Source organism: Carettochelys insculpta, chromosome 21 (genome assembly GCF_033958435.1).
Source record: "Carettochelys insculpta isolate YL-2023 chromosome 21, ASM3395843v1, whole genome shotgun sequence".
In the NCBI taxonomy this organism is placed as follows: Eukaryota; Metazoa; Chordata; order Testudines; family Carettochelyidae; genus Carettochelys; species Carettochelys insculpta.
In genome coordinates this window covers 20,417,617-20,439,711 of record NC_134157.1, presented here as the reverse complement: position 1 = coordinate 20,439,711, position 22,095 = coordinate 20,417,617, and the positions used below count along the sequence as shown (strand labels likewise).

The window sequence follows — 22,095 nt, the reverse complement described above, 5'->3', positions numbered from 1 at the left end:
TGGTGCACAAGCCAGACTGAAACCCAGCTCCCTCTCCCATAACTGATTGCTGTGCCGAGCCATGGAGAACGAGACAGAGTGGCAGGGGCAGAATACGAGGGCCTCTTCCATTTCCTTTGTTTAGACTCCACCTGCATTTTAGCCCTTGGTAGCCGGGCTGGTCAGAGTTCTACTAAGCCCGCCTTGGCCCATGGGGAGAGAATGGAGCTAGCTGGCATGAATGGCCTCCTGGGGCTATTTTTGTTCTTTCTCTCATGGCTGCAGTTGAGATCAGAGCCCTGTTGTGCCAGGCATGGTATGGAAAGCCCTAAGGAGGGGATGAGCCTGACACACTGAATCTTCCAGTCTGAACAGACAACACTGGCAAAGGCCATGTGATTATCCCTGCCACAGAGGTGAGGCAATAGATCACACAGCTAATGGCTTGGCCACAAACGCAGAGGAGATCTGTTATGAAGCTTGGGACTGGATTCCAACTCTGTTGCGTTAACCGCTAGGCTCTCCTTTCTCTCTCAGGTAGTGGGAGAAGGCAGTCCCCCGCGGAGGCTCTTTTGAGAGGGGCAGTTCTCACCCTATGCACTCGGGTCAGGTTCCAATATTGGTAGCATTTCCCATGCTCCCGAACCATCTGTTGAGGGTTTTGCCCTCCCTGGAAGGAAGGCCATGGGCTGTGGGGATTTACTTCTGTGGGTCTGTGCCCTAGGGCCCAGGAGCTGCTGCAGCAAGCTGCTGGTGCGAATCCCTCACTGTTCCTCTCAATGCCCCCCCACCGCTCCCCAAAATAACCATCTGGATTGCTGCTGAGGGAGGCCTTTTGCAGCCAGGCTTTCTGCATGTTGAATGGGGCGAGCTGCACGGAGCCTCCTGCTGGAGTGAGCTGCAGAGCTGGTCTGTGTGCTTGGTCCCAGATCTGGGGGAAAGGCTACAACCACAGAGCTTGAGTTACTGCACTTAAATTGAATGAAGAATACTGTTGGGGAAACACAGATCTGAGCAGAGTCTTGGATCTTCCCAGAGCCCCCAGGTGCCCAGCTCTCACGGCCGTTCAGTGGGGCCTCCTTCGAAAACCCCCTCCGTGTCCTGCCAGCACCCCCATGCTCCTTTTTAATGTAAATATCAGTGGGTTTGTTTTAGGTTAGCCCTTCTCCTGCACCATCACAGAGCCATCCACAGCCGGCCTGATTCTCCAGTGCCCTGTGCCTCACACCATCACTTCCGCTATTGTCAAAGGGCTATGCAATTCTGCCATTCACACATGGGGAGCATTGCACGCCTATTTTGCACACTTACTTTGCCCCAGTGCTTGCCTAGTGCACTGTGTGATGGGGAATTTTCTCCACTCACCTGGAGGGTACCATGTATTGCTAAGGCGAACGAGTCACCCTGCACCTCCTGTCAGTTCTGAGTGTTTGAAACTTGGTTTCTCTTCCCAGGTGGTACCTGAAGATGCTGCAGTGTTACAGTTGCAGGCAGTGGTTCCACGAGGCCTGCACGCAGTGCCTTAGCGACCCCATGATGTTTGGAGACCGGTACGTCCTTCCCTAGCTCAGCCTGTTCTCTGTGCATCCCTGAGGGTCGAGTGAGAGTCTTGCTTTGCTCTGTCTGTATTTTCTCCCTCGGCTGCAGCTGGAACCAGCCTGACATGAACAGAGCCAGTCGCGCTCTCTGGCTTGTTCAGATGACCTGGAAGTTGCTGCTCAGCTGAAATCCCGGCTGGTCAGTTGGCCAAGAGCCACTGGGTTCCAGCAAGTGGAGGGAGCAGCCAAGTTGTGTTTCAGAGCAAGTCTCTCCCACTGTCTTGTCTACACAGCCAGTTAGAGCATGGCAGTGAGGGGGGTGGGGGGCAAGTCTGCCCTGCACTAGCCGGCCAAGCTTGGGTGTCCATGGGGACCTGTGGCCACACAGGGGAGCTTTGTGTGCAGCCGTGGGGTCAGCGTGGGCACTGTGTGTGGCCGGCTAACACTGGGTAGAGCCACACCCTGTGTGTGTGTTGTGTAGCTTCTGTCTGGGGGACGGGGAGGTGTCCTTGTCCCCTTGTGTGGGGTGGGGAGGAAACTCCCCACTTCTTTCGAAGCCCATGCAGTGGGGTCTGGCTTGCGGCTTGTAACCGCTCGGCACAGCGCAGTGAGGCACTTGGGTGAGGTGATCTGAAGTAACTGACCATGACCTGATGGCCTGAGCCATGGCACAGCAGGGCAGGGGCAGGCCCCTGAGCCCAGACTCCCCAAGGCATTGGTGGTGCATCTCACAAGTGCCTGTGATGGGAGAGGAGAGTGCAAAGCTGGGGCTGGGTGTAGCTGAGGGGGCTGCAGAGCCTGAACAGAGCCTGCAGTGACCTCCTCTGCAGCTGGGGAAGGGAGCAGGAGCCTGACTCCCAAAGGTCTGGAGGAGGGACAGAAGCCTGCGAGCTTTGCCCAGGGGAGTGGAGTGACTGGCCAGAGCCAGAAGATGTCAGGCTGCCTGGCATGGGCAGAGGGATGGGATCCTACCCCAGTCACTGCCCCACATGGGGGCAGAGGAGCCTGCTGCTGCCACCTTTCGGGGAGGATGGGCTAGTGGCTACCACTCCACATACCAGACCCTCAGGCTGTCCTGTTGGAGAGATGATGCCAAGTCCACATCCTTTCTTATGTGTTCCCCACCTTCCTCCCCTCTCTCTCTCCTCAGGTTTTATGTTTTTTTCTGCACAGTGTGTAACCAGGGGCCGGAATACATCAAGCGCCTGCCCTTGAGATGGTAAGAGTTGGCCAGTTGTCACCTTGGGACCAGGAGATCATGGTGGGAACCTAGAGTCCCTATTGATGGCAGGTGGTGGCCAGAAGGGCCAGGTTCAGTTCCTAGGGGATTCCATCAATAATTAAACCAAACCGGCTGGAGCCCCCACCCAGTAACCTGGGGCAAGCTCTCGCCCTCCTTGTTGGGTGCCTGTGAAGGCTGTTCTTTCCTCCTCAAACAGAGCCTGAGATGGAGTCTGTTGGTTTAAAAACAATAGCCTAACATAAATTTACACAGTGACACATGCACTGTTCATAGGCAAAGGAAAGGAAAACCCTGTTAAGCAGGGCACTGAGCTCAGCCTGCTGAGCCACATCCCTTGCTTAGAGTTCTTTATCTGCGCGCACACACACCCCACCCCACTTCGAGTGTACCTGCACCTTGCTCTCCTCTCACAGCGCGGTCTGGTCCGTACCAACCCAGAGTTAACAGGTACATCAGCACGGGGATGCTTGCCCCATGAACAGGATCACCTGACAGCCACTTGCCTGCTGCTCCTGCTGGCCACCCCTGCTGGCCTCTTGCCTGCTGCTCTTTCCAGCTGTTTGCCTGCTGTTTTGTGGGGTTGGCTCTAGGCAAAACCCTGTGATTTCAGCTCTCGATGGCTTCAGCTGCCTGCCTCTGCCTGGGCTTCTCTCTTGCTGGCCTGGCTCCATGGCTGACAGCTGTCCCTGGAACTGCAGGGTCTAGGAAGTGCCTCCATGTGACCCCAGGTAGAGACTCCCTGGGGTGAGCTGTATCCGAGCAGATGTACAGGCTGCAGCACAGCGAAAGTCGTATCTGGGTAATCCATACTGGAGCGCTGCTTTCGGCTGCTGAGGGGAGGTGGGGTCAGCAGTGGGGAGTGTGTCTCTAAGAGACTCTGTAGAATGGAGGACATAGCAACAAAGCTAAGAACCATTGATAGCACAGGGAGGAGGCTGGAGAGAAGACATTGACTTCCTTTCTCCTGGGGGGAGTGACATGCCTTCACCTGTTGCTCTCCTCTGGGAGCTTCCTGTGTGGTTCAGGGGCAGGAACAGAACCTTGCTCGGCGCAGCTGTCCTCTGACCCACCGCTGGATAACTAGCACCATTGGGCCTCATGTCTCTCCCCACTCCCTCCTGCATGCGGCAGGGCGGGTGCTTCTGCTGGGGAGCAGTGATCGTGGCATGGTGCTGACTGTGGATGTCCCCAGGGTTCCCCTGTTAATGACCTCCCCCCCCACCGCCAAAGCATTGAACTGGAGCTGTATCACTTTGCAGCCCAGCCATTGTCTCGGGGCGTGGGCATCCTCTCCCCATGCAGACACCAGTGACATTAATCGATACCCTGTGACTTACCTTATATTTTGGGGTGTGTGAAAATGTTTCTGTCCTGACCTGCCAGTCAGTCCAAGGCTCCTCCTGCAGCTTTGCTGACTCCCCTTCATCCCAACCTGCAGAACCTCATCTCTGTGTTGTGCCGCTCTGAGACACCTCACTTATAACCTGTCAGATACAGCTCCCGCCTGACTTCCAGCACCCCTTGTTTCCAGGGCAAGTGCAAGCCAACCTGGGATTCACTGTGCGATCAAGCTGGATAGCGGGTCAGTCTCCTAGGGAAATAGGCCTGGTGCCTGAGCTGGGGCATGTGTCTGTGGAAGCAGTTAAGGACTAGTGGATGGAAGTTTGCTGTTAATCAGAAAAAGGCTGATTTGCTGTGCACCCTAAAGCAGGAGGCTCCTGACTTTTCCACTGGCGCCGTACCTGAGGAGCTCCTGGTCAGTTGGAATCTGCTCTGTCACCCCTCTGGAGCAGGAGCTGCAGCCTCATGCTGGCCTCTCATGCTCTCCTTGGTGCAGGCAGGCTGCTAGGATCATTGCCTCTGTGTTAGCCCTGACTTGTTCTGTTCTGAGCCTCTTTTCTGACCAGCAGAAGCCCAGGGCTTTTCCTGAGCACACCCTGCTCCTGGTCCCAAGCTGTGGGGCACTGATTCCTGAAGAGGCTGGATCCATGCTGCTTGCTTGCTCCACTGTGCTTGAGCCAAAATACATATTGGCTGGCAGATAAGTCACCCAGGGCGATCTGGCAACATGTCGCTCTTCAGTTAAGTGATTGAAATGCAAGTTTATATAGCAGAGGCGTTCCAGTTCAGAGAATAAATAACACTTTCCCCTTCTCCGGTGCCTCTTATCCGAGGCTCTCACAACACTTTTTACAGAGGTTTTTACTGCTAAATTCCCACAGTCCACACAGTGAGTTGTCAAGGTTCTGCAAACATTGTTTAATCAGCCACTGGAACATGGCCACTTCTGGGGTGAAACAACACATTAAACAGTTACTTCATGCCCGCACCATGCAGCTGGTTTAGAACTGGAATGGAGGGATGCCATACACAACAGGGGATATGTTTCCAGGAAGGAAGGTATGTACATGTAGCCAGGGCTTATGTTTATGTGACTAGGACCCTCTGCTGCCAGCCTCTTGCACTTTTGTTTTTCAGCTAATACAAGATCACCCAGGAATCCCCCTTTCTCCTTATTTAATTGTAGTGCTGAGCACGTGGCTGAAATTGACACAAAGCCAGGGAATTAGGAATGAGTCTGGCACTGTGTGAGTTAGCCAGCCTGGCAGGACACAGGTATTTCATAGAAGCACAGAACACTACAGCTGGCAGGGATCTCGAGAGGTTGTCAAATCCAGTCCTCTGCCCACATGGCAGGACCAAGCACTGTCTAGACCAGCGGTTCCCAAGCTATGTTCCGGCGGAACACTGGTGTTACGTGAGCTATGGCAAAGTGTTCCGCCATTGAAGTTGAGTAAGGGTGGTCTCTTCCCCATTCTCAGGGAAAAAAATAAATTTTGGGATGGAATTTTCTCAGTTTTTTTACCATTTTCTTGAAATGACTGTACTGTAACTTATCTTACATGCGTTTTGTTACTGTGTGGTTTCATTATTTAAGTCGTGTTTACCATACAATAATTTAATCAGTATTATTATGAAATATTTTCTATTAGTAATGTTCCTCCTAGTTAGTGTGGTGATTGTAAAAAAGATAGTGTTCTACAGAGTGCTCCGTGATGCCCAAGTGTTCCATGACCAGAAAAAGTTTTGGAACTGCTGGTCTAGACCATCCCTGGTAGGTGTCTGTCTATCTTGCTCTTAAATATCTCCAGTGATAGAGATTCCACAACCTCCGCAGGCAATTTATTCCAGGGTTTAGCCACCTTGGCAGTTAGGAAGTTCTACCTTTATGTCCAACCTAAAGCTCCCTTACTGCAGTTTAAGCCCATTGCTCCTTGTCCTAGCCTCGGAGTCCACAGAGAACAATGTTTCTCCCTCCTCCTTGTAACGCTCTTTGAGGTACTTGTAAACCGGTATCATGTCCCCTCTAAGTCTTCTGTTTTCTAAACTAAATAAGCCCAGTTCTTTCAGTCTTCTCCCCATCTTGCTTGAAATGCAGTGCCTACAACTGGACACAATGCTCCAATTGAGGCCTAATTTCAGCACATGGCAAATCTCCCTGCAGTCAGCATACCCTGCAGGGTTTTGCCAAACAGGTCAGCCTAACAGCCGCTTAATTCTGTTTCGTGGCTCCCCTTTGCTGGATTCAACCCAGCCCTCTAGTTATTCCTCTAATCCACTTCTGTGTGTGCGCGCAAATACAATCAACTTGTTATGACTCTCCAGACCTGCAGAGCATCTGCAGTGGGGCAGTCTGTGTACATCCTAGCTAGCACCCCATGCTGCAGATTAGTACAATCTGGCCACCTGGGAGTTCTCCACAGTGCTGGATGCACCGCCAGGTTTCTATTCATGTCTAGCAGGGATGTTGTGAAGAGGACACCTCTTCTACTGCTGCAGAATGGCAGCTGAGCAGAAGGGACAGGGGCTTTACTATCAGCCAGGCAGATGTCCCTTGGATGCTCAGGGGCTCTGACAGGTACCTTGGAGTAGGAGCTGGGGAGAAGGCAGCTGTCATGGTAATGGAAAAGGGAGGCTTAGGGTGTTGGAAACCTGAAATAAATGTGAAATGTATCTGAAAGCCGTTCCTGGTCCAAGTGGGACCTGTGGAGTTTCAACTCCGTTTGCGTCCTTTGTTCCCACAGGGTAGACGTTGTACATCTGGCCCTTTATAACTTGGGGGTGCAGAGCAAAAAGAAGTACTTTGACTTTGAGGAAATCCTTGCCTTTGTGAATCACCACTGGGACCCTTTTCAGCTTGGGAAGGTAAATGCCCGGGGCCTGGATCTGAACTGGCACAGCAGCTGGGAGGGAAGGACAGACGTCCGCGGGGGAATGACACATGGACCCACGGCCCCTGAAAGCCAGGAGTGCAGCCATGCTGTCTCCAAAGAGAATAGGACAAGGTTTCACTGGGGGCCTCCACTCCTGTCTGCTGAGACAGCAAAAGGGGAACCACACAAGCATCACGCTGAGAGATGAAGTCAGGTGTGTCTCATGGTGAAATCCCCTGGGGCTAAGCGGATCTCCTTGCACTCTGGGTGGCTCGGTCTGTGCGGAGGAACCCGGAACCACAGGGTGCACTCGAATGGTGCTTTGCAAAGGATTATCGGGAGGAGCTGACAACTGCCGCCTATCGGCATGCTCCCTCGACGGGCACAATATAGGAAGTGTAAAACGGCCTTTGCCTGGCTCTTTCTTGAGGGCACCACATCCACCCAGAGCCACAGTGAGCTGGAGTTTGTGACTCTGAGTAGGACTTGGTTTGTTGTCTGCTTAGAAGCAAATCATTAGCAGGTGTTTGTAGCAGGTGCCCAAGCACTGTGGAATTTGCGGTAATAGTGACGCAGGAGACTGTGGAGTCTGAGGGCACCTAACTGGGGCATTATCAGAGCTCTCAAGACTGACCTCTCATTCTGCTTGGCCATGGAGAACTCAATGTACTTCCCCATTCTGCCAGCTCCCTGGCATGGATTCAAGTCTGACCCATCTCTGTCCAGTAGCAAAGCTGGTCTTGTAGGTGGAGAGTGTTGACTAGACCAGCTGGAGTCCCCCAGGCAGCATGCTGGTAGCTTTCTAAAGAACCTGGGGAAAAGCTGCTTAATCATTGCAGTGCTGCCCTGTGTCGTAACACACTTGCATCAGCCTTGTGGCAGTGCATGAGAACCAGCAGGAAATGGACTAGGCTACTTTTGCTGTCTTTGGCCCAATGAAGTGCAGGAAGTAAATGCAATCCTCATTCATCTTTTTTTTTTTTTTTTTTTTTTTTTTTTTTTTTTTTTTTAAAGGGCAAAGCAAGAGGAGGGTTTTAACATCTTAAGCACCTGGCTGATGGAAACCCAGCATGGTGATGCATTCGCATCCTGGCATTCGTGGGGTCTTGTGGGTTGTGGATTTCTGAGCTTTGTGATCCAACCTGCTTAGATCAGCAGAAAACTGTATCTTGGGCTGCCCCATTTGCTTAAGTTTCTGAATAACCACAGTGGCTAACTAACAAGACCAGTGTTTCTCAGCCGGGGTACATGTACCCTTGGGGGTACACCAACTCATCTAGATATTTGCCTAGTTTTACAACAGGCTACATAAAAACACTTGTCAAGTCAGTACCATTTTAAAGTTCATTCAGACAACGACTCATTTCTATTGCTTCAAATGCCTTATGCTGAAATGCAAGTACAATATTTCTATTCCAATTCATTTATTTGATAATAGGATGGTCGAAAGTCAGCAAGTTTCCATTCGTAGTCTTCTGTGATGTTTTTGTAAGGACTTTAAGTGAGGTGTAATTTGGTGGTTTGCAAACCACCAATCTGACTCCAGGAAAGGGTTTGGTAATCTGGACAGGTTGAATGGCACTCATTTCAAGACTTCAGATTACCTTAAACCATGTTTGTCAACTGATGGTATGTGTACCCTTACGGGTATGTGAGAAGTCTGGGGGGGTTCTTATTTTTTAAAGGGGTACTTTATTAAACAAAAAAAAAAAAAGTTGAGAAACACTGCTCTAGACAGTGTGCTCTGTGCATTGATCGTTTCTTCGACGTACTGAAATCACCTTTTGGTTAATGCTTTATCCCAGCTGACTGGCACCCCGGCCTCAGAACGTGCTCCACACCTCCTCAATGCACTCAACAGCTACAAAAGCAGGTGAGCCTGGGTGAGGGGATTGTCTGATGCAACATCAGCAGGTGTGGGAAAGTTGGAAGGGCTGACGCAATTGGATTTGCTGGGGGTTGCTGTTGAGTTGGGAGGAGGGCAGAGCTCTTGGTGAAAATTTCCATTGAGTGAGCCTTTTTTTAAGCTCTGAATCACAGCTGGGGGATATCCTCTGCCCTTAGATTTCTGTGTGGTAAGGAAATCAAGAAGAAGAAATGCATCTTTCGGCTGCGAATTCGTGTCCCGCCAAACCCTCCAAGCAAGCTGCTGCCAGAGAAAGTACCAGGTTTGGGCGAGAACTGCGCTTCTGAGCTGAAGAAGAGAGGAAAAAGCAAATACACCCATAAAAATGGGTCTGTGTCCATGCTTTCACTTCCCACTATCCTCGTCTCCTTTGCATCTGTCCTCTTAAGAAAACCTGGCTTCCCCATGAACCTTTTGAGTTTGCCCTCTGCAGAATGTCTGCCTCTGTCTTAAACTCTGACATGGAAATGATAATTAACTGGGTCCCCTGAGATATGCATGTTCCTCAGTTCTGTCCCTGCAGCTACAGTATAGCAGTTTTTCTGGATTCTCTTAGGCTACGTCTACACTAGCCCAAAACTTCGAAATGACCATGCACATGGCCATTTCAAAGTTTACTAATGAAGTGCTGAAATACATATTCAGCACCTCATTAGAATGCCAGCAGCCATGGCACTTTGAAATTGACACGGCTCACCACCACGTGGCTCGTCCAGACAGGGCTCCTTTTTGAAAGGACCCCGGCAACTTCGAAATCCCCTTAGTCCTACTAGCAGATAGGAATAAGGGGATTTCGAAGTTGGTGGGGTCCTTTCAAAAAGGAGGCCTGTCTGGATGAGCTGCGTCAATTCCGAAGTGCCACGACTGCTGGCATTTTAATGAGGCACTGAATATGTATTTCAGTGCTTCATTAGTAAACTTTGAAATGGCCATTTGCATGGCCATTTTGAAGTTTCGGGCTAGTGTAGACACAGCCTTAATAATTGTCCCTGTTTCACAGCATACAGAGAAATTAGATTAAAAACATAGGCACTCTCTTGCTGGATGTTTGCAATGTAACATTATTTTATTCCTTAGAATTCAGAAAGCAGAAGAGCACCAAAACAGAGAGAAACAAACCAGGCTGCTCCATAAAACAGAGGCCGCAACTCCCATCACCTTATTTTAACTGGCTTTCTGCAAACTGATCTCACACACCTCTTCAGAGCCCCCTAAACTGCAAACAAGGCCAGGATTTCAAATGACTGCTTGTAAATTTTATAGTTTTCAAAACACCACATTCCCTAGCCTACAATTCTCCCTGGTTGCTTGGAACCAAAGTAGAACTTGTCTGGACACTCCCTCCTTACGCCTGTTACATGAGTCAGTCTTTCAGGAAGTCTCTCATTGTGCTTTGTTTTTGTTCTTTGCTTTCAGTTTGCTGCCTCATGAATTCCAACAGCAGAAAAGGCGAGTTGCTAGAAGAAAAAGATCAAAATTCTTGTTGGAGGATGCTATTCCCAGTGTTAGTTTCTCACTACTTCTTTTTGTTACGATCCATGATGATGTGTCATAGGGTTGAATTTTTGAAGATGGGTTTTTTTTTTTTATTTTTGTTTTTTCAAACACTGAGCTGGGCACATTAGCTGTGCTGCTGCGACAAATAGACATTTAGGAAGCTTAAGCGCTTTGCTGTTTTTTTTCCATCTGATGCAGCCAGTGCAACTCCCCAGGCAGAGAAGACAAAGTGCCAGTTTGAAAGTCTGCCCTTCTGGCCAGAAAGCAACTTTCTGATGCCAGTAGCCAGGGATTCTGGGCAGGGAGTTCCAAATAGGTTTCTCTGTTTAATCCACGCCATAGGGAGAGGAAGAAGACTGATGGGAAGAAGGAAGTGTCTTCTCGAGCACGGGGTGGAAATCAAGCGTCTTGGGATCTGTTACTGACATGTTGAGACTTGGAACAAGTCCCGTCAGGTCTCTGCCTCTTAGTTGCCCAGCATAAGGTGTATGAATTGAAACTGTTGTAAAAGTCTCTGACGTCCTCAGATGTGTCAAGTTTAATTGTCACCCGTCCTTCCAAATGCCCTTACCGCTTCTCAGTTACAGAGCAGAGCCAGGTAAATCGGAACCTTGGCTGGTATGGGACACACTTGTATTTTGAGTGGGGAAGGTGCCTTTGAAAATGAATGAAGAGGCTTGCCCAGCCCCTTCCAACTGTCCTCAGCTCCTGTAAAGGCCATTGGCTCAGAACAGCCCACTTGGCAGAGTTGTGAGGGATTGTCCAAGGCCCAGTGTGCAGTAAAGGGAAGGCAGAGGCCAACAGGGTAGGAAACACTGGCTGTGATGGCTCACAGTGAGACAGCGTCTGTTTTCAGCTAATGACTGTGCTATTTTTTGCAATGCAGAGTGACTTCACATCAGCTTGGAGCACAAACCACCACCTGGCCAGCATATTTGACTTTACACTGGATGAAATTCAGAGCTTAAAAAGGTAAGCAGAAGATCTGCCCCACAGGGCAAGAATGCCTGATGGCCAGAAGAAGCCACACTGGCTCTCTCTGTCTGCATCGCTTTGCCATGCCAGGTAGCCATGACCGTGATCTGGGGGTTGCCCTTTTCGTATGCTCACATGCTGGTGAGAGGGGAGAGATTTGAGGGGCTTGACCAGAACCATCTCCAGCTCCAGATTTATACATGGAATCAAGATGACCTGGTGCCCACTGCAAATCTGTTTGCTCTGTTAGGAAATAGAAGCAGGTGGGTGAGGAGCCCTTGCTGCTTGCTTGGGAAAGACCCATCTTGACAGCTTGGGAAGTCCCAGGAGACTGCCCTGGTCACTTAGTTCCTGTCTGACTTCTGGGCTCTTACCTAATGCTGTGCAGGTCCCCCTGACTGTGAAGATAGGGAGTCTTGAAGGTCACCGAACAGGCTGCCTGTTTTAGTTGGTGTTCTGTTTGGAACCGGTTCCTGCCCAGCATCTGTTATTGGACGCAGCTGGACATGCTGGGTAGGCCTTGGCCTTGCATAGTGGCTGAAGTCTGGCCAGCATTAACTTCAGTCTTTCTTACTCTCCCTTCCAGTGCCAGCTCAGGGCAGACTTTTCTTTCTGACCTGGATTCCACAGATGCTGCCAGCACATCTGGCTCGGCGACAACGAGCCTGTCTTATGAATCGAGGTAAAGGGAGGGGCTGAGACCAGGTTCTTGCCCTTTGATTTTTTGCATTGATCTTGGCTGCACTAAGCTGGTTTCTTTTAATTCCCATCATTTGTCCAACCCCTGGCACGAGTCTCATTCATGCCACTTTCACCTGGCCCTTCCAGTCTCTGGCTTACGTAGGGTTAGCTCTTGATGACTATGATCTGTCATTGGAAGGTCTCCACCCAGCTGCTCTGTGCTCAGAATAGTGCCAAGTGTAGCTCAACTCTCTGTGTCTGCTCTGCTGATTTACTGGAGCTGTGCATGCCTGGCTGCAGGAAATCCCAGGTTCTGTTACCTTGAATCACTTCACAAGCTGCCAAGAAGCTGGGCCCAGGTGGTCTTTGAGCACCTGGCAGCGAGGATTCCCAGGGGCTTGTACTGGGGACTTTGCCCTCTGATGCCCCAGCTGGAGGCCAGTTTGTTCAGAGCCTATTTGAGGTCATTAACCTGAATTTGCCTGTTCTTCAAGTGCATGCTTCTGTCTATTCGACTTGGGTGTGTGCGGCTGTCGGACAGCCATCCGAAGCAACTATCGGCTGGGGAGCCCCCTGGAGTGGCACCTGTGTAGAACCTTTATACGACCCTGCTGACCCCATGTGCCTTCAGTTCTTTTCTCACTGCCCATGGTGGCTGGTCTGTTGTGTGGGGAAGTACCTGCTGCTATGCTGCAGCTCCCTAGCTCTTTCTGAGCAGCAGTCTAGAGGGGACGCAGCCTTTGGAGCTGCTGTCCTGGGGTCAGCTGCGCATTGACTCCGACCCCTTCTCCTGGTTTTGGCTTGGGGATCGCCTAACTTGAACAGATATGAGCAAGCACTGGAAGAATTAAAAATGGTTACTCACTATTGCAACAGTTGTTCTTTGAAACCCACCCCCCGCCCCACTGGTGGAGTGGACAGCAAGAAGGCACTGAGGGGTACGGGGTCAGCTGGGCCATGTACAGGGCTCCCCACTGGTGCCACTCCAGGGAGGCTCCTCAGCCAACCCGACTGGTAGTTGCTAGGGAGGACTTCCGACAGCTGTGCAGGCCTAACTCGGATGGAGATGAGCAAACGCATCTCAAAGAACAGCAGTTAAAATGGTGAAAAACAGTTTTTTCCCTGCCATCTCCTTGGTGGAGGGGGAAAAGCAGCATGAACTGCTCTTGGCTTACCTGCAGTTGATGGATGCCCTTCCGTGGGTAGGGGCAGGAAGACGTTGTTTGTAATGTCACGAATGGGCAGCCTTTCTGAACACCTCCACTTTGCCTAGCCATCCCCACTGGGCATCTCCTGTCCTGCTGGCAACTCTCCTCTTGTGGTGTAGAGCTCTGATGAAGTGCTTGGGTAAAGCACGTCCCACAAACAAATAGGAATCTGGCATTTGTGTCAAAGCCTAAGTAAGTTCATCATCATTACCAAGTTTGGAGCGGAGTTCTACAAGAAGAGACCCACAGCAGCAAATCTCCACCTGGGTCAACATGTCTCCTGCTGTGGGGCTAAATGTAGTGCAGATGTTTGGACGGGGTGGTACCCACAAACCAAGTCCCTCCCCTCCTGCTAGGTTTCCAAGCTCAGACTTCAACCAGAGTCCGAGCATCCCCATTGCTGCTTTTAGTCCTGCAAGCCTGATCCAGTTACCCTAAGCTCTGAGACTTCCTGCTGTGGCGTCTTCTGTGACGCGTAAACATTAGGAGTTCCAAGACTATGTAGTGCCAACCTTCCAGCATCCTCAGGGACTGAGTTACAGAAGTTGTGAGCCCGATTCAGAGAGGAGTCAGAGGCAAGATTAGAACGCAGGAGGCCTGATGTCCAGCCCTGACATCTAAACACTGGACCTGCTGTTCACCTATCCTGTAACTCACCCGCAGTTATCCCAACCAGGAAGCTGCCTTTCTTCCTACTGGTTGAACTGCTCTAATTCAGAACTCTCTCATCCAGCAACATCCATAATCTGGTATGATTTTTAGTTCACCAGGTGACCACTTATCATGGGTGCAGCCAAGTTTCCTGTGGTCCCATAAAGTTTATTTACAGCCACCAGTCCTGGTGCTTAGTGTTCTGTGCGGTTATTTAGCTGTAATTTACCCCTAAATGTCTTCTAAGAGTGCAGTGAGCACTGGAAGCATTTGTGATATTCTAGACAATATTGAGCTCCCAGGGTCTGGCTAATTCTCTTTGTTTGGCACGAGTCAGGTCCCGAGGGGGTGGATGAGAGACGTTCAACCTATAGTAGTCTGAGTGTGTGACTATTAAGTTTCTGACAGGAACTCATGGTCCAAACCTGGCACTTTGCTTCTTGATGCACATAGGGTCTCACAGCAGCAGGGATGGGAAACTCCCAACTAAAAGTCGTTTCATAAGCAAACACCCTCCAGCTCTCTATGTGGCTGAGTGTGTAGTGCCCCGTGGGTCAGGAGCCTTTGATAGTACCAGGAATGTGCCTTGTTTAAGGCTGCTGCATTGTTTCCTTTTGCAAGCTGTCTTCCCATCCACTTCTCTCTCTTCCCTAGCAGGAGAAACATGGGCAGCCGGAAACGAAAGTTGGCAGCTAAAGCCTACGCACCGGTGGGTGGGAAGAGAAAAGGCACTGACCACGGCACGTACCTGAGTGGCTGCGCCTCGGAGAGCAGTGAGGTGGCCTGTGCCCTAGAGCGCCAGGACGATGGGATCGACAGCCACACCTTGGAGAGCATCAGTGAGGACGACTCCTCTCTCTCCCACCTCAAATCCTCCATCACCAGCTACTTTGGAGCAGCCGGCAGGCTGGTGTGCGGGGAGAAGTACCAGGTGCTCGCCCGCAGGGTGACTCCGGAGGGGAAAGTCCAATACCTGGTGGAATGGGAAGGCACCACCCCGTACTGATCCCTCTGGCTTGGACCAGCCTGGGGAACTTCTCCTGGAATTAAAAGAGCTAGATTGAATCAAACAAAACCCATGACCTAAACCAAAGGAGGCAATGGATATGGTGGAGCAAAGCTCCCGTGCTGGGCATGCGCCGAGGGTGGAGAGCTTTAAAAGCTCTCCTTGTGCTTGCAGTGAGCTGTGCAGGCGCTGTTTAAAAGCGACACAACACTCTTGAGCAGGGGATCTCTAGGGAGTGGTGAAGGACTTAGGACAGGGTAGAGCAGAGCCAGTCAGATGCAACCGTTACATCCAACCTGTTACCGTGACTGCGGCATTGGGTGTCTGAAACTGATAGACTCCCTGTTTTTAATGATGGTTGTCTTATTGGTCATGTGTATATACAACTGGTGTTGCCTAGTTACACTTCCCTGAGGGACCCTTTGGTTAAGCCAAAGGAATCATCGTTGTGGAAGTGAGAGCGAGTAGTCATATGGCTTTTCATTGTGATATGCTGCTGCATCACAGAAGCATGGTAGGCCCCTCCGATCCACCTGCTTATAGAGTACGCGCATGTCTGATGGAGCAGCTGTTGTGGTGAGAGGGAAAGGGAAGAGGGAAGTTTGAGTGGAGAAAGGGAAAAACCAGTCCATAGAACACTCAGACCGTCATCCCCTCTACTCGCAAAAAACCAAATGCTGTTATGCAGAAGAACCACATCTAAGTCCACCAGTGTCTTATGATCACATGTAAGCCTTAAACAACAAACACAACTGGTCTTGTTACTAAAGCAGAAAGCACCTGTGTAACCAGTTCTGTAATGTCTCAGCATCCCACTATAACTACATTCTTGTGGTGATCGAAAATGCTGGGTAAGCTGATTCTTGCCCGAGCAATAATTATACAGTGTTTACCCCTCATTATAAACACATTAATGGGATGTGCATCATTTTAAATAAGCAAAATTGCCATCTTTCTATATAGACCTTTAGGCCACTCAGTACCAGCCTTTGCAGCCATAGGACAGATTTACATTGCAGATGCTAACGTCACATTAAGATGTAAAATGATGCAGCAGCTCCGTTTGCTTATTCTGACAATCACAGTTTTGGAATGATTCTGACAAATGTGAGCTTACCTGAAAAACAAGGGAGGCATTATTTTGCACTGGTGGTGTCTAACAGAAATGGAATCATGGGCATTTATTTTTGTAAAGATCATTGTACTAGATGTTGACAAATGAGTGGATAAGGACCTCCACCCCCCAAGAAAAAAAAAAGGCCAAGAAAAACAAAGGAAAGTGGCTGCATCTCTGTGAACAAAAGAGAATTGTTTGTGTAGCGGGAGAGAATTTCTGTTGTTGCTGCTTTTGGATACATAACCCTTCATAATGCTATTTGTATTACCTGACATATACCAGCTGAACCAAATCTTTCTACTTAGTGCTGCATGATCATTGTCCTTTTATTGCTCTTGCATCTATAGTGGGAAAAAGAAGATGCAGCCTTGCAGGACAAGGAAGAGAGAGGAAATGCGGGAGCTTAAGAATCAGAAGAAAGAATGTAATAAATTATTGGAAGGCGAGCCATGTTTTCTGTTACTGGGATTCAGAAAGTGTGCTAAGCTGAATCCTGGGATTCAGTTTGCCTGCCTAATAATGGCTACTCATGTCTAACAAAGTGATATTGTCGGGTAGCTTAGATGCAAAGTCTAGATTGTTTTAAAATATATCTGTACTTTTACAAACTCTAATGCCAGTAGAAATGTTTGTTAGATTTTAATTTTAACCATTCAGTGAGAAGTTATTCACATTGTATAGCCTGGTGGCCATGACCCCAGTGCAAAACTGACAATAAGCAAAAGTGACAGGGTCAGGGAAGAGAATGAAATTTTTATTGGGCCCACTTCAGTTGGTGAAAGACAAAGTTATATTGAGGTCTTCTTCTGATGTCCTGAGGTTGGTCTAATCCAAGATGTAATTTCACCCCATTTGTTGCTCTAATGCACTGGGACCATTATAGCTGTAACAGCACTGCATATAAACAAAAGTGAAACTGACAGGTCTCCTTTCATTGTCCATACTGAGTGAAATGCAAAAATTCTAAACCTCATAAAGGTAAAAAAGCAAACTATAGTTTGCTAATTCTTCAATTCCAGAAGGACATGGTTTTAACAATGGAGATGATTTTTTATACCCTGACTACTGAAAGATGAACTGAAAAGCTCATTTTATTGGGGCTGGGAACCCACCTTTATTTAAAGTCATGATAGAACTCCTGTAATAAAAGCATCACTTCCCTACTGACATCCAAGTGAAGGGCACAATTTCACCTTAACAGAACAGGTCTGTGTTGGAAACCAAAGGTCAAATGATGTGATCCTTTAGTAAAGTAAATCATGGATAATCCAGGTTGTGGATTTTTTTAATTCTTCCCACCATCCCCCCAAAAAATCTGAATTATAGTCTGTGTATTTCTGCAGCCTGAGTTGATTGTATGGCTGAGATCCAGAATGGCGCATACAGCTCCATGCTTTGAGTGTTAGAGATGTTGGGCCAGATTCTGACTGGATGCACCAGTGTAAATTTGAAGTATTTCCATTGCTTTCAGTGGAGGTTTTTCAAGATTTATCTCAGAGTAACTAACCTGTGTTTCTTGAACTTTTTGGCTTTGTTACACTCAACACTCTGCCATACACATAAGCCAACTGGAAGAGTGCTCGGCTCTGTTGTCAGATCAGCTGGGCTGCCCGGCTGCTCTCTCGACAAAACAGGCACCAGAAGCACAGCAGGCGGCTGTCCATTGTTCTGGATGCCTTATCTATTGAGAGAAGTGCTTACTTTCCCTCACCCCCCACAAGTGTCCACGCAGATTTTTTTCGACAGAATTTGTCAATAGCAGTGTTACTGACAAAATGCATTCTGTGTGTGGACGTTCCACCAGTTTTGTTGACAGTTTAGTGTACCTATAGCCTTTGAGAACATGGAACACCAAACAATATTATTTTTTTATGCGGAGCACCTATGAAAATTGTCTTAAAGGAAAAAAAAAACCCAGACAAACAAACGGCAACATACACGGCAAAACCAAAATGAAGTCATTCACTCGGGTACCAGAGCAATGAAGAAGTAACACTGTATCTGGTTTTAAGAGCAGAAAATATAGACCATCACAGTATTTTTCCAAATGCTTGTGGCACCCCTGCGAGTTGTTGACGGAACACCTTTGAGCAGCAGTTAACCCTCCACTGACCCTAACCCTCCAGTGTACATAGTACTGTGTTGATGGGAGAGCTTCTCCTGTTAGCATAGCCAGCACCTGTCCAGGAAATGCCATGCTAGGGGGAAGCTCTTTCACTGGTGTGAGTAGTGTCTTTGCTAAGTGCTGCTACAGCATTGCAAGTGTAGACAGGCTGTTAGTCAAGTGCAGCGAAAGCATTAGAAGACCCTCCTAACTATGCTGGTTGGAAGAGAAAAGTAACCGACTTGGCTGCTGAACTTGCGTCTCATCCATGCAAGGATGTGCCCCTTGGTTTGCTTTTGTGGATCCAAGTGTGGGATTTGGGCCTTTCTGTGCAAGGTAGTAAGTTAGTCTTTTATTTGGTCTTCTGCAGCCTGAGCCATGCCAACTGGAATCAATAAGAGTCTTTCTGCTGACTAGCTGAGTTTGGATGAGGCCTTATATAATTTTGCATCCTCCAAGCACAAATGCTAGTTGCGTTGATTTTGTTTTTGCTGTTTTCAAAAGCTCAGATTCTTTTTTAAATAATTTGAAGTACTGTAGCTATTACATGTCGTGTGACGTGTAAGTGCTTTGAAAGCATTTTTGTAGCCGAAGAGGTAATATGAAAGACCCCTTATTGAATCTGCACATGCTCAGGATAATAGAGATTTTTGAGGCTTTTAGCTTACAAGTGATTTGGAGCGAGGCGGGACCGTAACTTCATTCCTTCTGTATTTTAAAATCCAGCAGTACCCCAGAGGTGAAGTGAAAGGGACAAGACCCTGACTGATGTGAGCTCTATGTTACTTGTTCACTTCAGAAGGTTTTGCCTTTGTGGAACATCTAGCATGATCAAGGCATTTAGTATTTAACATCTTAAATCAGTAAGAGACTAGATGTGTAGGCTGAAATTGCAAGCAACTAATTTTGGAAAGCTGGTAGCAGAAAGTCAGATCCTTCTTTACTGACCTGCTAAGACCTGAAACTCCCACTGACTTCAGTGAGTGTCACCTGAGAGAGGCTTGCTGAGCAAAAGCCAAGGGGCTGAGGCCTGTCTTAGAGGTGTGTGAGGGACCCAGGACCTGTTCTGCTCTGGCTCTTGATGAAGTGATCAGCTGATGCATAATGAATGAATCTTGATCTTATCAAGTGCGGCCTCTCTGTTCATCTCTCAGTTGTATCCCTGCCCCACCCCACTTTTAGAAGACATGGAATGAAATTGGGCAGACTGTGGAGATCTGGCAGAGCAAGCTGTGAGATAAAAGCCACTAAGGGCCATCCACTTCAGAAGCTGAGCCCCCTCCTTGCTTCTGTGCATGGGATTGGTAATGGGAAGTTCTGCTCAACTGTCAGGTCATGCTGCAGCTCCGAGTGAGCAGTGTTTCCTTTGAGACAAACAACTGAGGAGCAGTGAGCTATTTTGACCAGGATCTCTGCCTGCTCCATCAACACCTGTGGCACACGGGGCCCTGTTGCTGGTGAAGTGCTTTGGTGCATCGTGCTGGTCTCATGGACGTTTGCCACCAAATGGTCACAGAGCATGTTGCCTTTTCCTGAGTGCCTACAATGCCCTTGTTGGCCTCTCCAGTTGCTGTCAGGCATGGAAGATGCAGGACAGAATAGACAGGGCATAACACCAGGAGCTGCAGGTGGGGCTGCTGTTAATAATCTCTGGACACAGTCCTTGCAAAGCCATTGTATGTTTCAGGAACATCTGTGCTGTGGGTGTTCGCTCTTCTCTTACGCCCTGCAAACCAACCAACCAACCAACCAACCAACCCACCCCCCCACCATCTTCACCTCCCCCCATGCCCCCACCATCTGTTCCAGAGAGGGGAACGTAGAGCTTTTACAAATGTTTTGTTCCAGAGAGGACATATTGCATTAGTTCTAATAGATTTTATCATGATTTTGTGCACCTTCTAAAGATTTATGGTTTTAAGTTGCTGCTTTGAAATAACCAACTTTTGTTGTATTCAAGTTGTAATTAATATGTCTGATGTACAATTAAAATTTTTTTTTAACATCAGTGGCTCTCTAGTGTGTCCATTATTAATCATGTGGCTGTGAACCTTAGAAACTGAGCACAGAAGCCAAGTGGCCATGGCCTTGATGGGTTCTGCCTTTGGTCTTCTGGAGAGTGGCAGCCTGTATGTCTCAGAGTCTCAGGCTGGCTGGCTGTGTAACCAGAATAAAAGGGAACTGCGGGCTCAAGGTGCGGACTAGTGTTCTTCCATTCACTCTTCCAGGGACATGGAACATTTAAAGGCTGAAGTGCCTGATTTTGAAACGATCCAGGGCTGCTGAATATGGGACAAGTCCAAAAAGTGCCTCCCGGCACCTCTCCCTGTTGGAGAGCATCTTGGGTATGGATCAGCACCGTTCCAGGGAATGCTCCCTTTGAAGTCAGCATTGTTCCCTTCCTTCAAGGATCAGAGGGTGTTCATGCCCCAGTCCCATGTTGCAATGCCCATGTGTCTAGGCTGCCCTGGCAGAGCCTGTAATCTGGTCAGTGTGGTTTAACTGAGGCCTGATAGCCTCCTCTGCAGGAATGTGTAGGAGGTGAACCTGGGTTCTGCGGGGGGAAGGAGGAAACCTCTCCTCTAATTCTGCCTGGGGACTGGGGTCAGCCCTGCAGCTCTCAGTGGTCCATTGAAGGCACAGCACCAAGCACTCTGACCTCTGCTTTGTAGGTTGAGGGGTCTTTTTATTGCTCCCTGGGCACCCTTGTGTCGGCCGCCCCAGCTGTGCTGCTTCCCAGAGATTCTTACAGGGCACAGGGACAAGTATGCCACCCCCTCAGTCCTTGCTCACAGACCCTGGGAGGGCAGCTGCAGGACATGTTTAATGATTTGGAGCAGAACGCATCATCTGGAAAGAGTCTCAGAGGGGCCTCTCTATTAGTCGGTAGCTTCACAAATAACAAGCAGTCCTGTGGCACCCTAGAGACTAACAAACTGTATTAGGTCATGAGTATTTGTGGATAAATCCTCACTTCCATTTTACGTATGAAAGCTCAGGATCTAATAAATTTGTTAGTTGCTTGTTAATTGTCTTTAAAGAGCACTAATTTAGCTAATGATGAGTATCGGAGAGGTAGCCATGTTAGTCTGTAGTTTCGAGAACACCAAAAAGTCCTGTGGCACCTTATAGACTAACAGATATTTTGGAGCATAAGCTTTTGTGGGCAAGGACCTGCTTCAGGTGCGGGCGGGGTCTCTGCCCACGAAAGCTTATGCTCCAAAATATCTGTTAGTCTATAAGGTGCCACAAGACTTTTTGTAATTCAGCTAATAGCTACGTCTACATGGGGATGCTACATCGAAATAGCTTATTTCGATGTAGCAAAATCAAAATAAGCTATTTCGATGAATAGTGTCTGCGGCTGCGTCTACACATGCACGCTACTTCAAAGTAGCGGCGCCAACTTCGAAATAGTGCCCGTCACAGCTACATGTGTTGGGCGCTATTTCGAAGTTGAAATTGACGTTAGGCGGCGAGACATCGAAGTCGCTAACCCCATGAGGGGATGGGAATAGCACCCTACTTCGAAGTTGAACATCGAAGTAGGGCACGTATAGATGATCTGCGTCCCGCAACATCGAAATAGCGGGGTCCGCCATGGCGGCCATCAGCTGAGGGGTTGAGAGACGCTCTCTCTCCAGCCCCTGCGGGGGTCTATGGTCACTGCGTGCAGCAGCTCTTAGCCCAGGGCTTCTGGCTGCTGCTGCTGCAGCTGGGGATCCATGCTGCATGCACAGGGTCTACAACCAGTTGTCGGCTCTGTGGATCTTGTGTTTTTTAGTGCAACTGTGTCTGGGAGGGGCCCTTTAAGGGAGCGGCTTGCTGTTGAGTCCGCCCTGTGACCCTGTCTGCAGCTGTTCCTGGCACCCTTATTTCGATGTGGGCTACTTTGGCATGTAGACGTTCCCTCGCAGCGCCTATTTCGATGTGGTGCTGCCCAACGTCGAAGTTGAACGTCGACGTTGCCAGCCCT

At 49.0% G+C, this 22,095-nt stretch overlaps 1 protein-coding gene across 4 annotated transcripts in view; it reads left to right on the top strand.

Moving 5' to 3' along the window:
* Nucleotides 1-17,303, top strand: part of PHF19 (PHD finger protein 19) — a 29,511-nt gene extending 12,208 nt beyond the window's left edge. For 3 of the 4 annotated variants that reach the window (XM_075015831.1, XM_075015829.1, XM_075015830.1), the window contains exons 7-15: nucleotides 1,434-1,529; nucleotides 2,668-2,736; nucleotides 6,846-6,966; nucleotides 8,780-8,847; nucleotides 9,039-9,209; nucleotides 10,297-10,384; nucleotides 11,264-11,349; nucleotides 11,939-12,034; nucleotides 14,547-17,303. In XM_075015831.1, coding sequence (XP_074871932.1) covers nucleotides 1,434-1,529; nucleotides 2,668-2,736; nucleotides 6,846-6,966; nucleotides 8,780-8,847; nucleotides 9,039-9,209; nucleotides 10,297-10,384; nucleotides 11,264-11,349; nucleotides 11,939-12,034; nucleotides 14,547-14,898 — 1,147 coding nt within the window. In that variant the 3' untranslated portion in view covers nucleotides 14,899-17,303. The remainder of the gene's footprint in view (nucleotides 1-1,433; nucleotides 1,530-2,667; nucleotides 2,737-6,845; nucleotides 6,967-8,779; nucleotides 8,848-9,038; nucleotides 9,210-10,296; nucleotides 10,385-11,263; nucleotides 11,350-11,938; nucleotides 12,035-14,546) is intronic. The other variant, XM_075015832.1, reaches the window with a different exon arrangement.
* The last annotated feature ends 4,792 nt before the right edge of the window (nucleotides 17,304-22,095 follow it).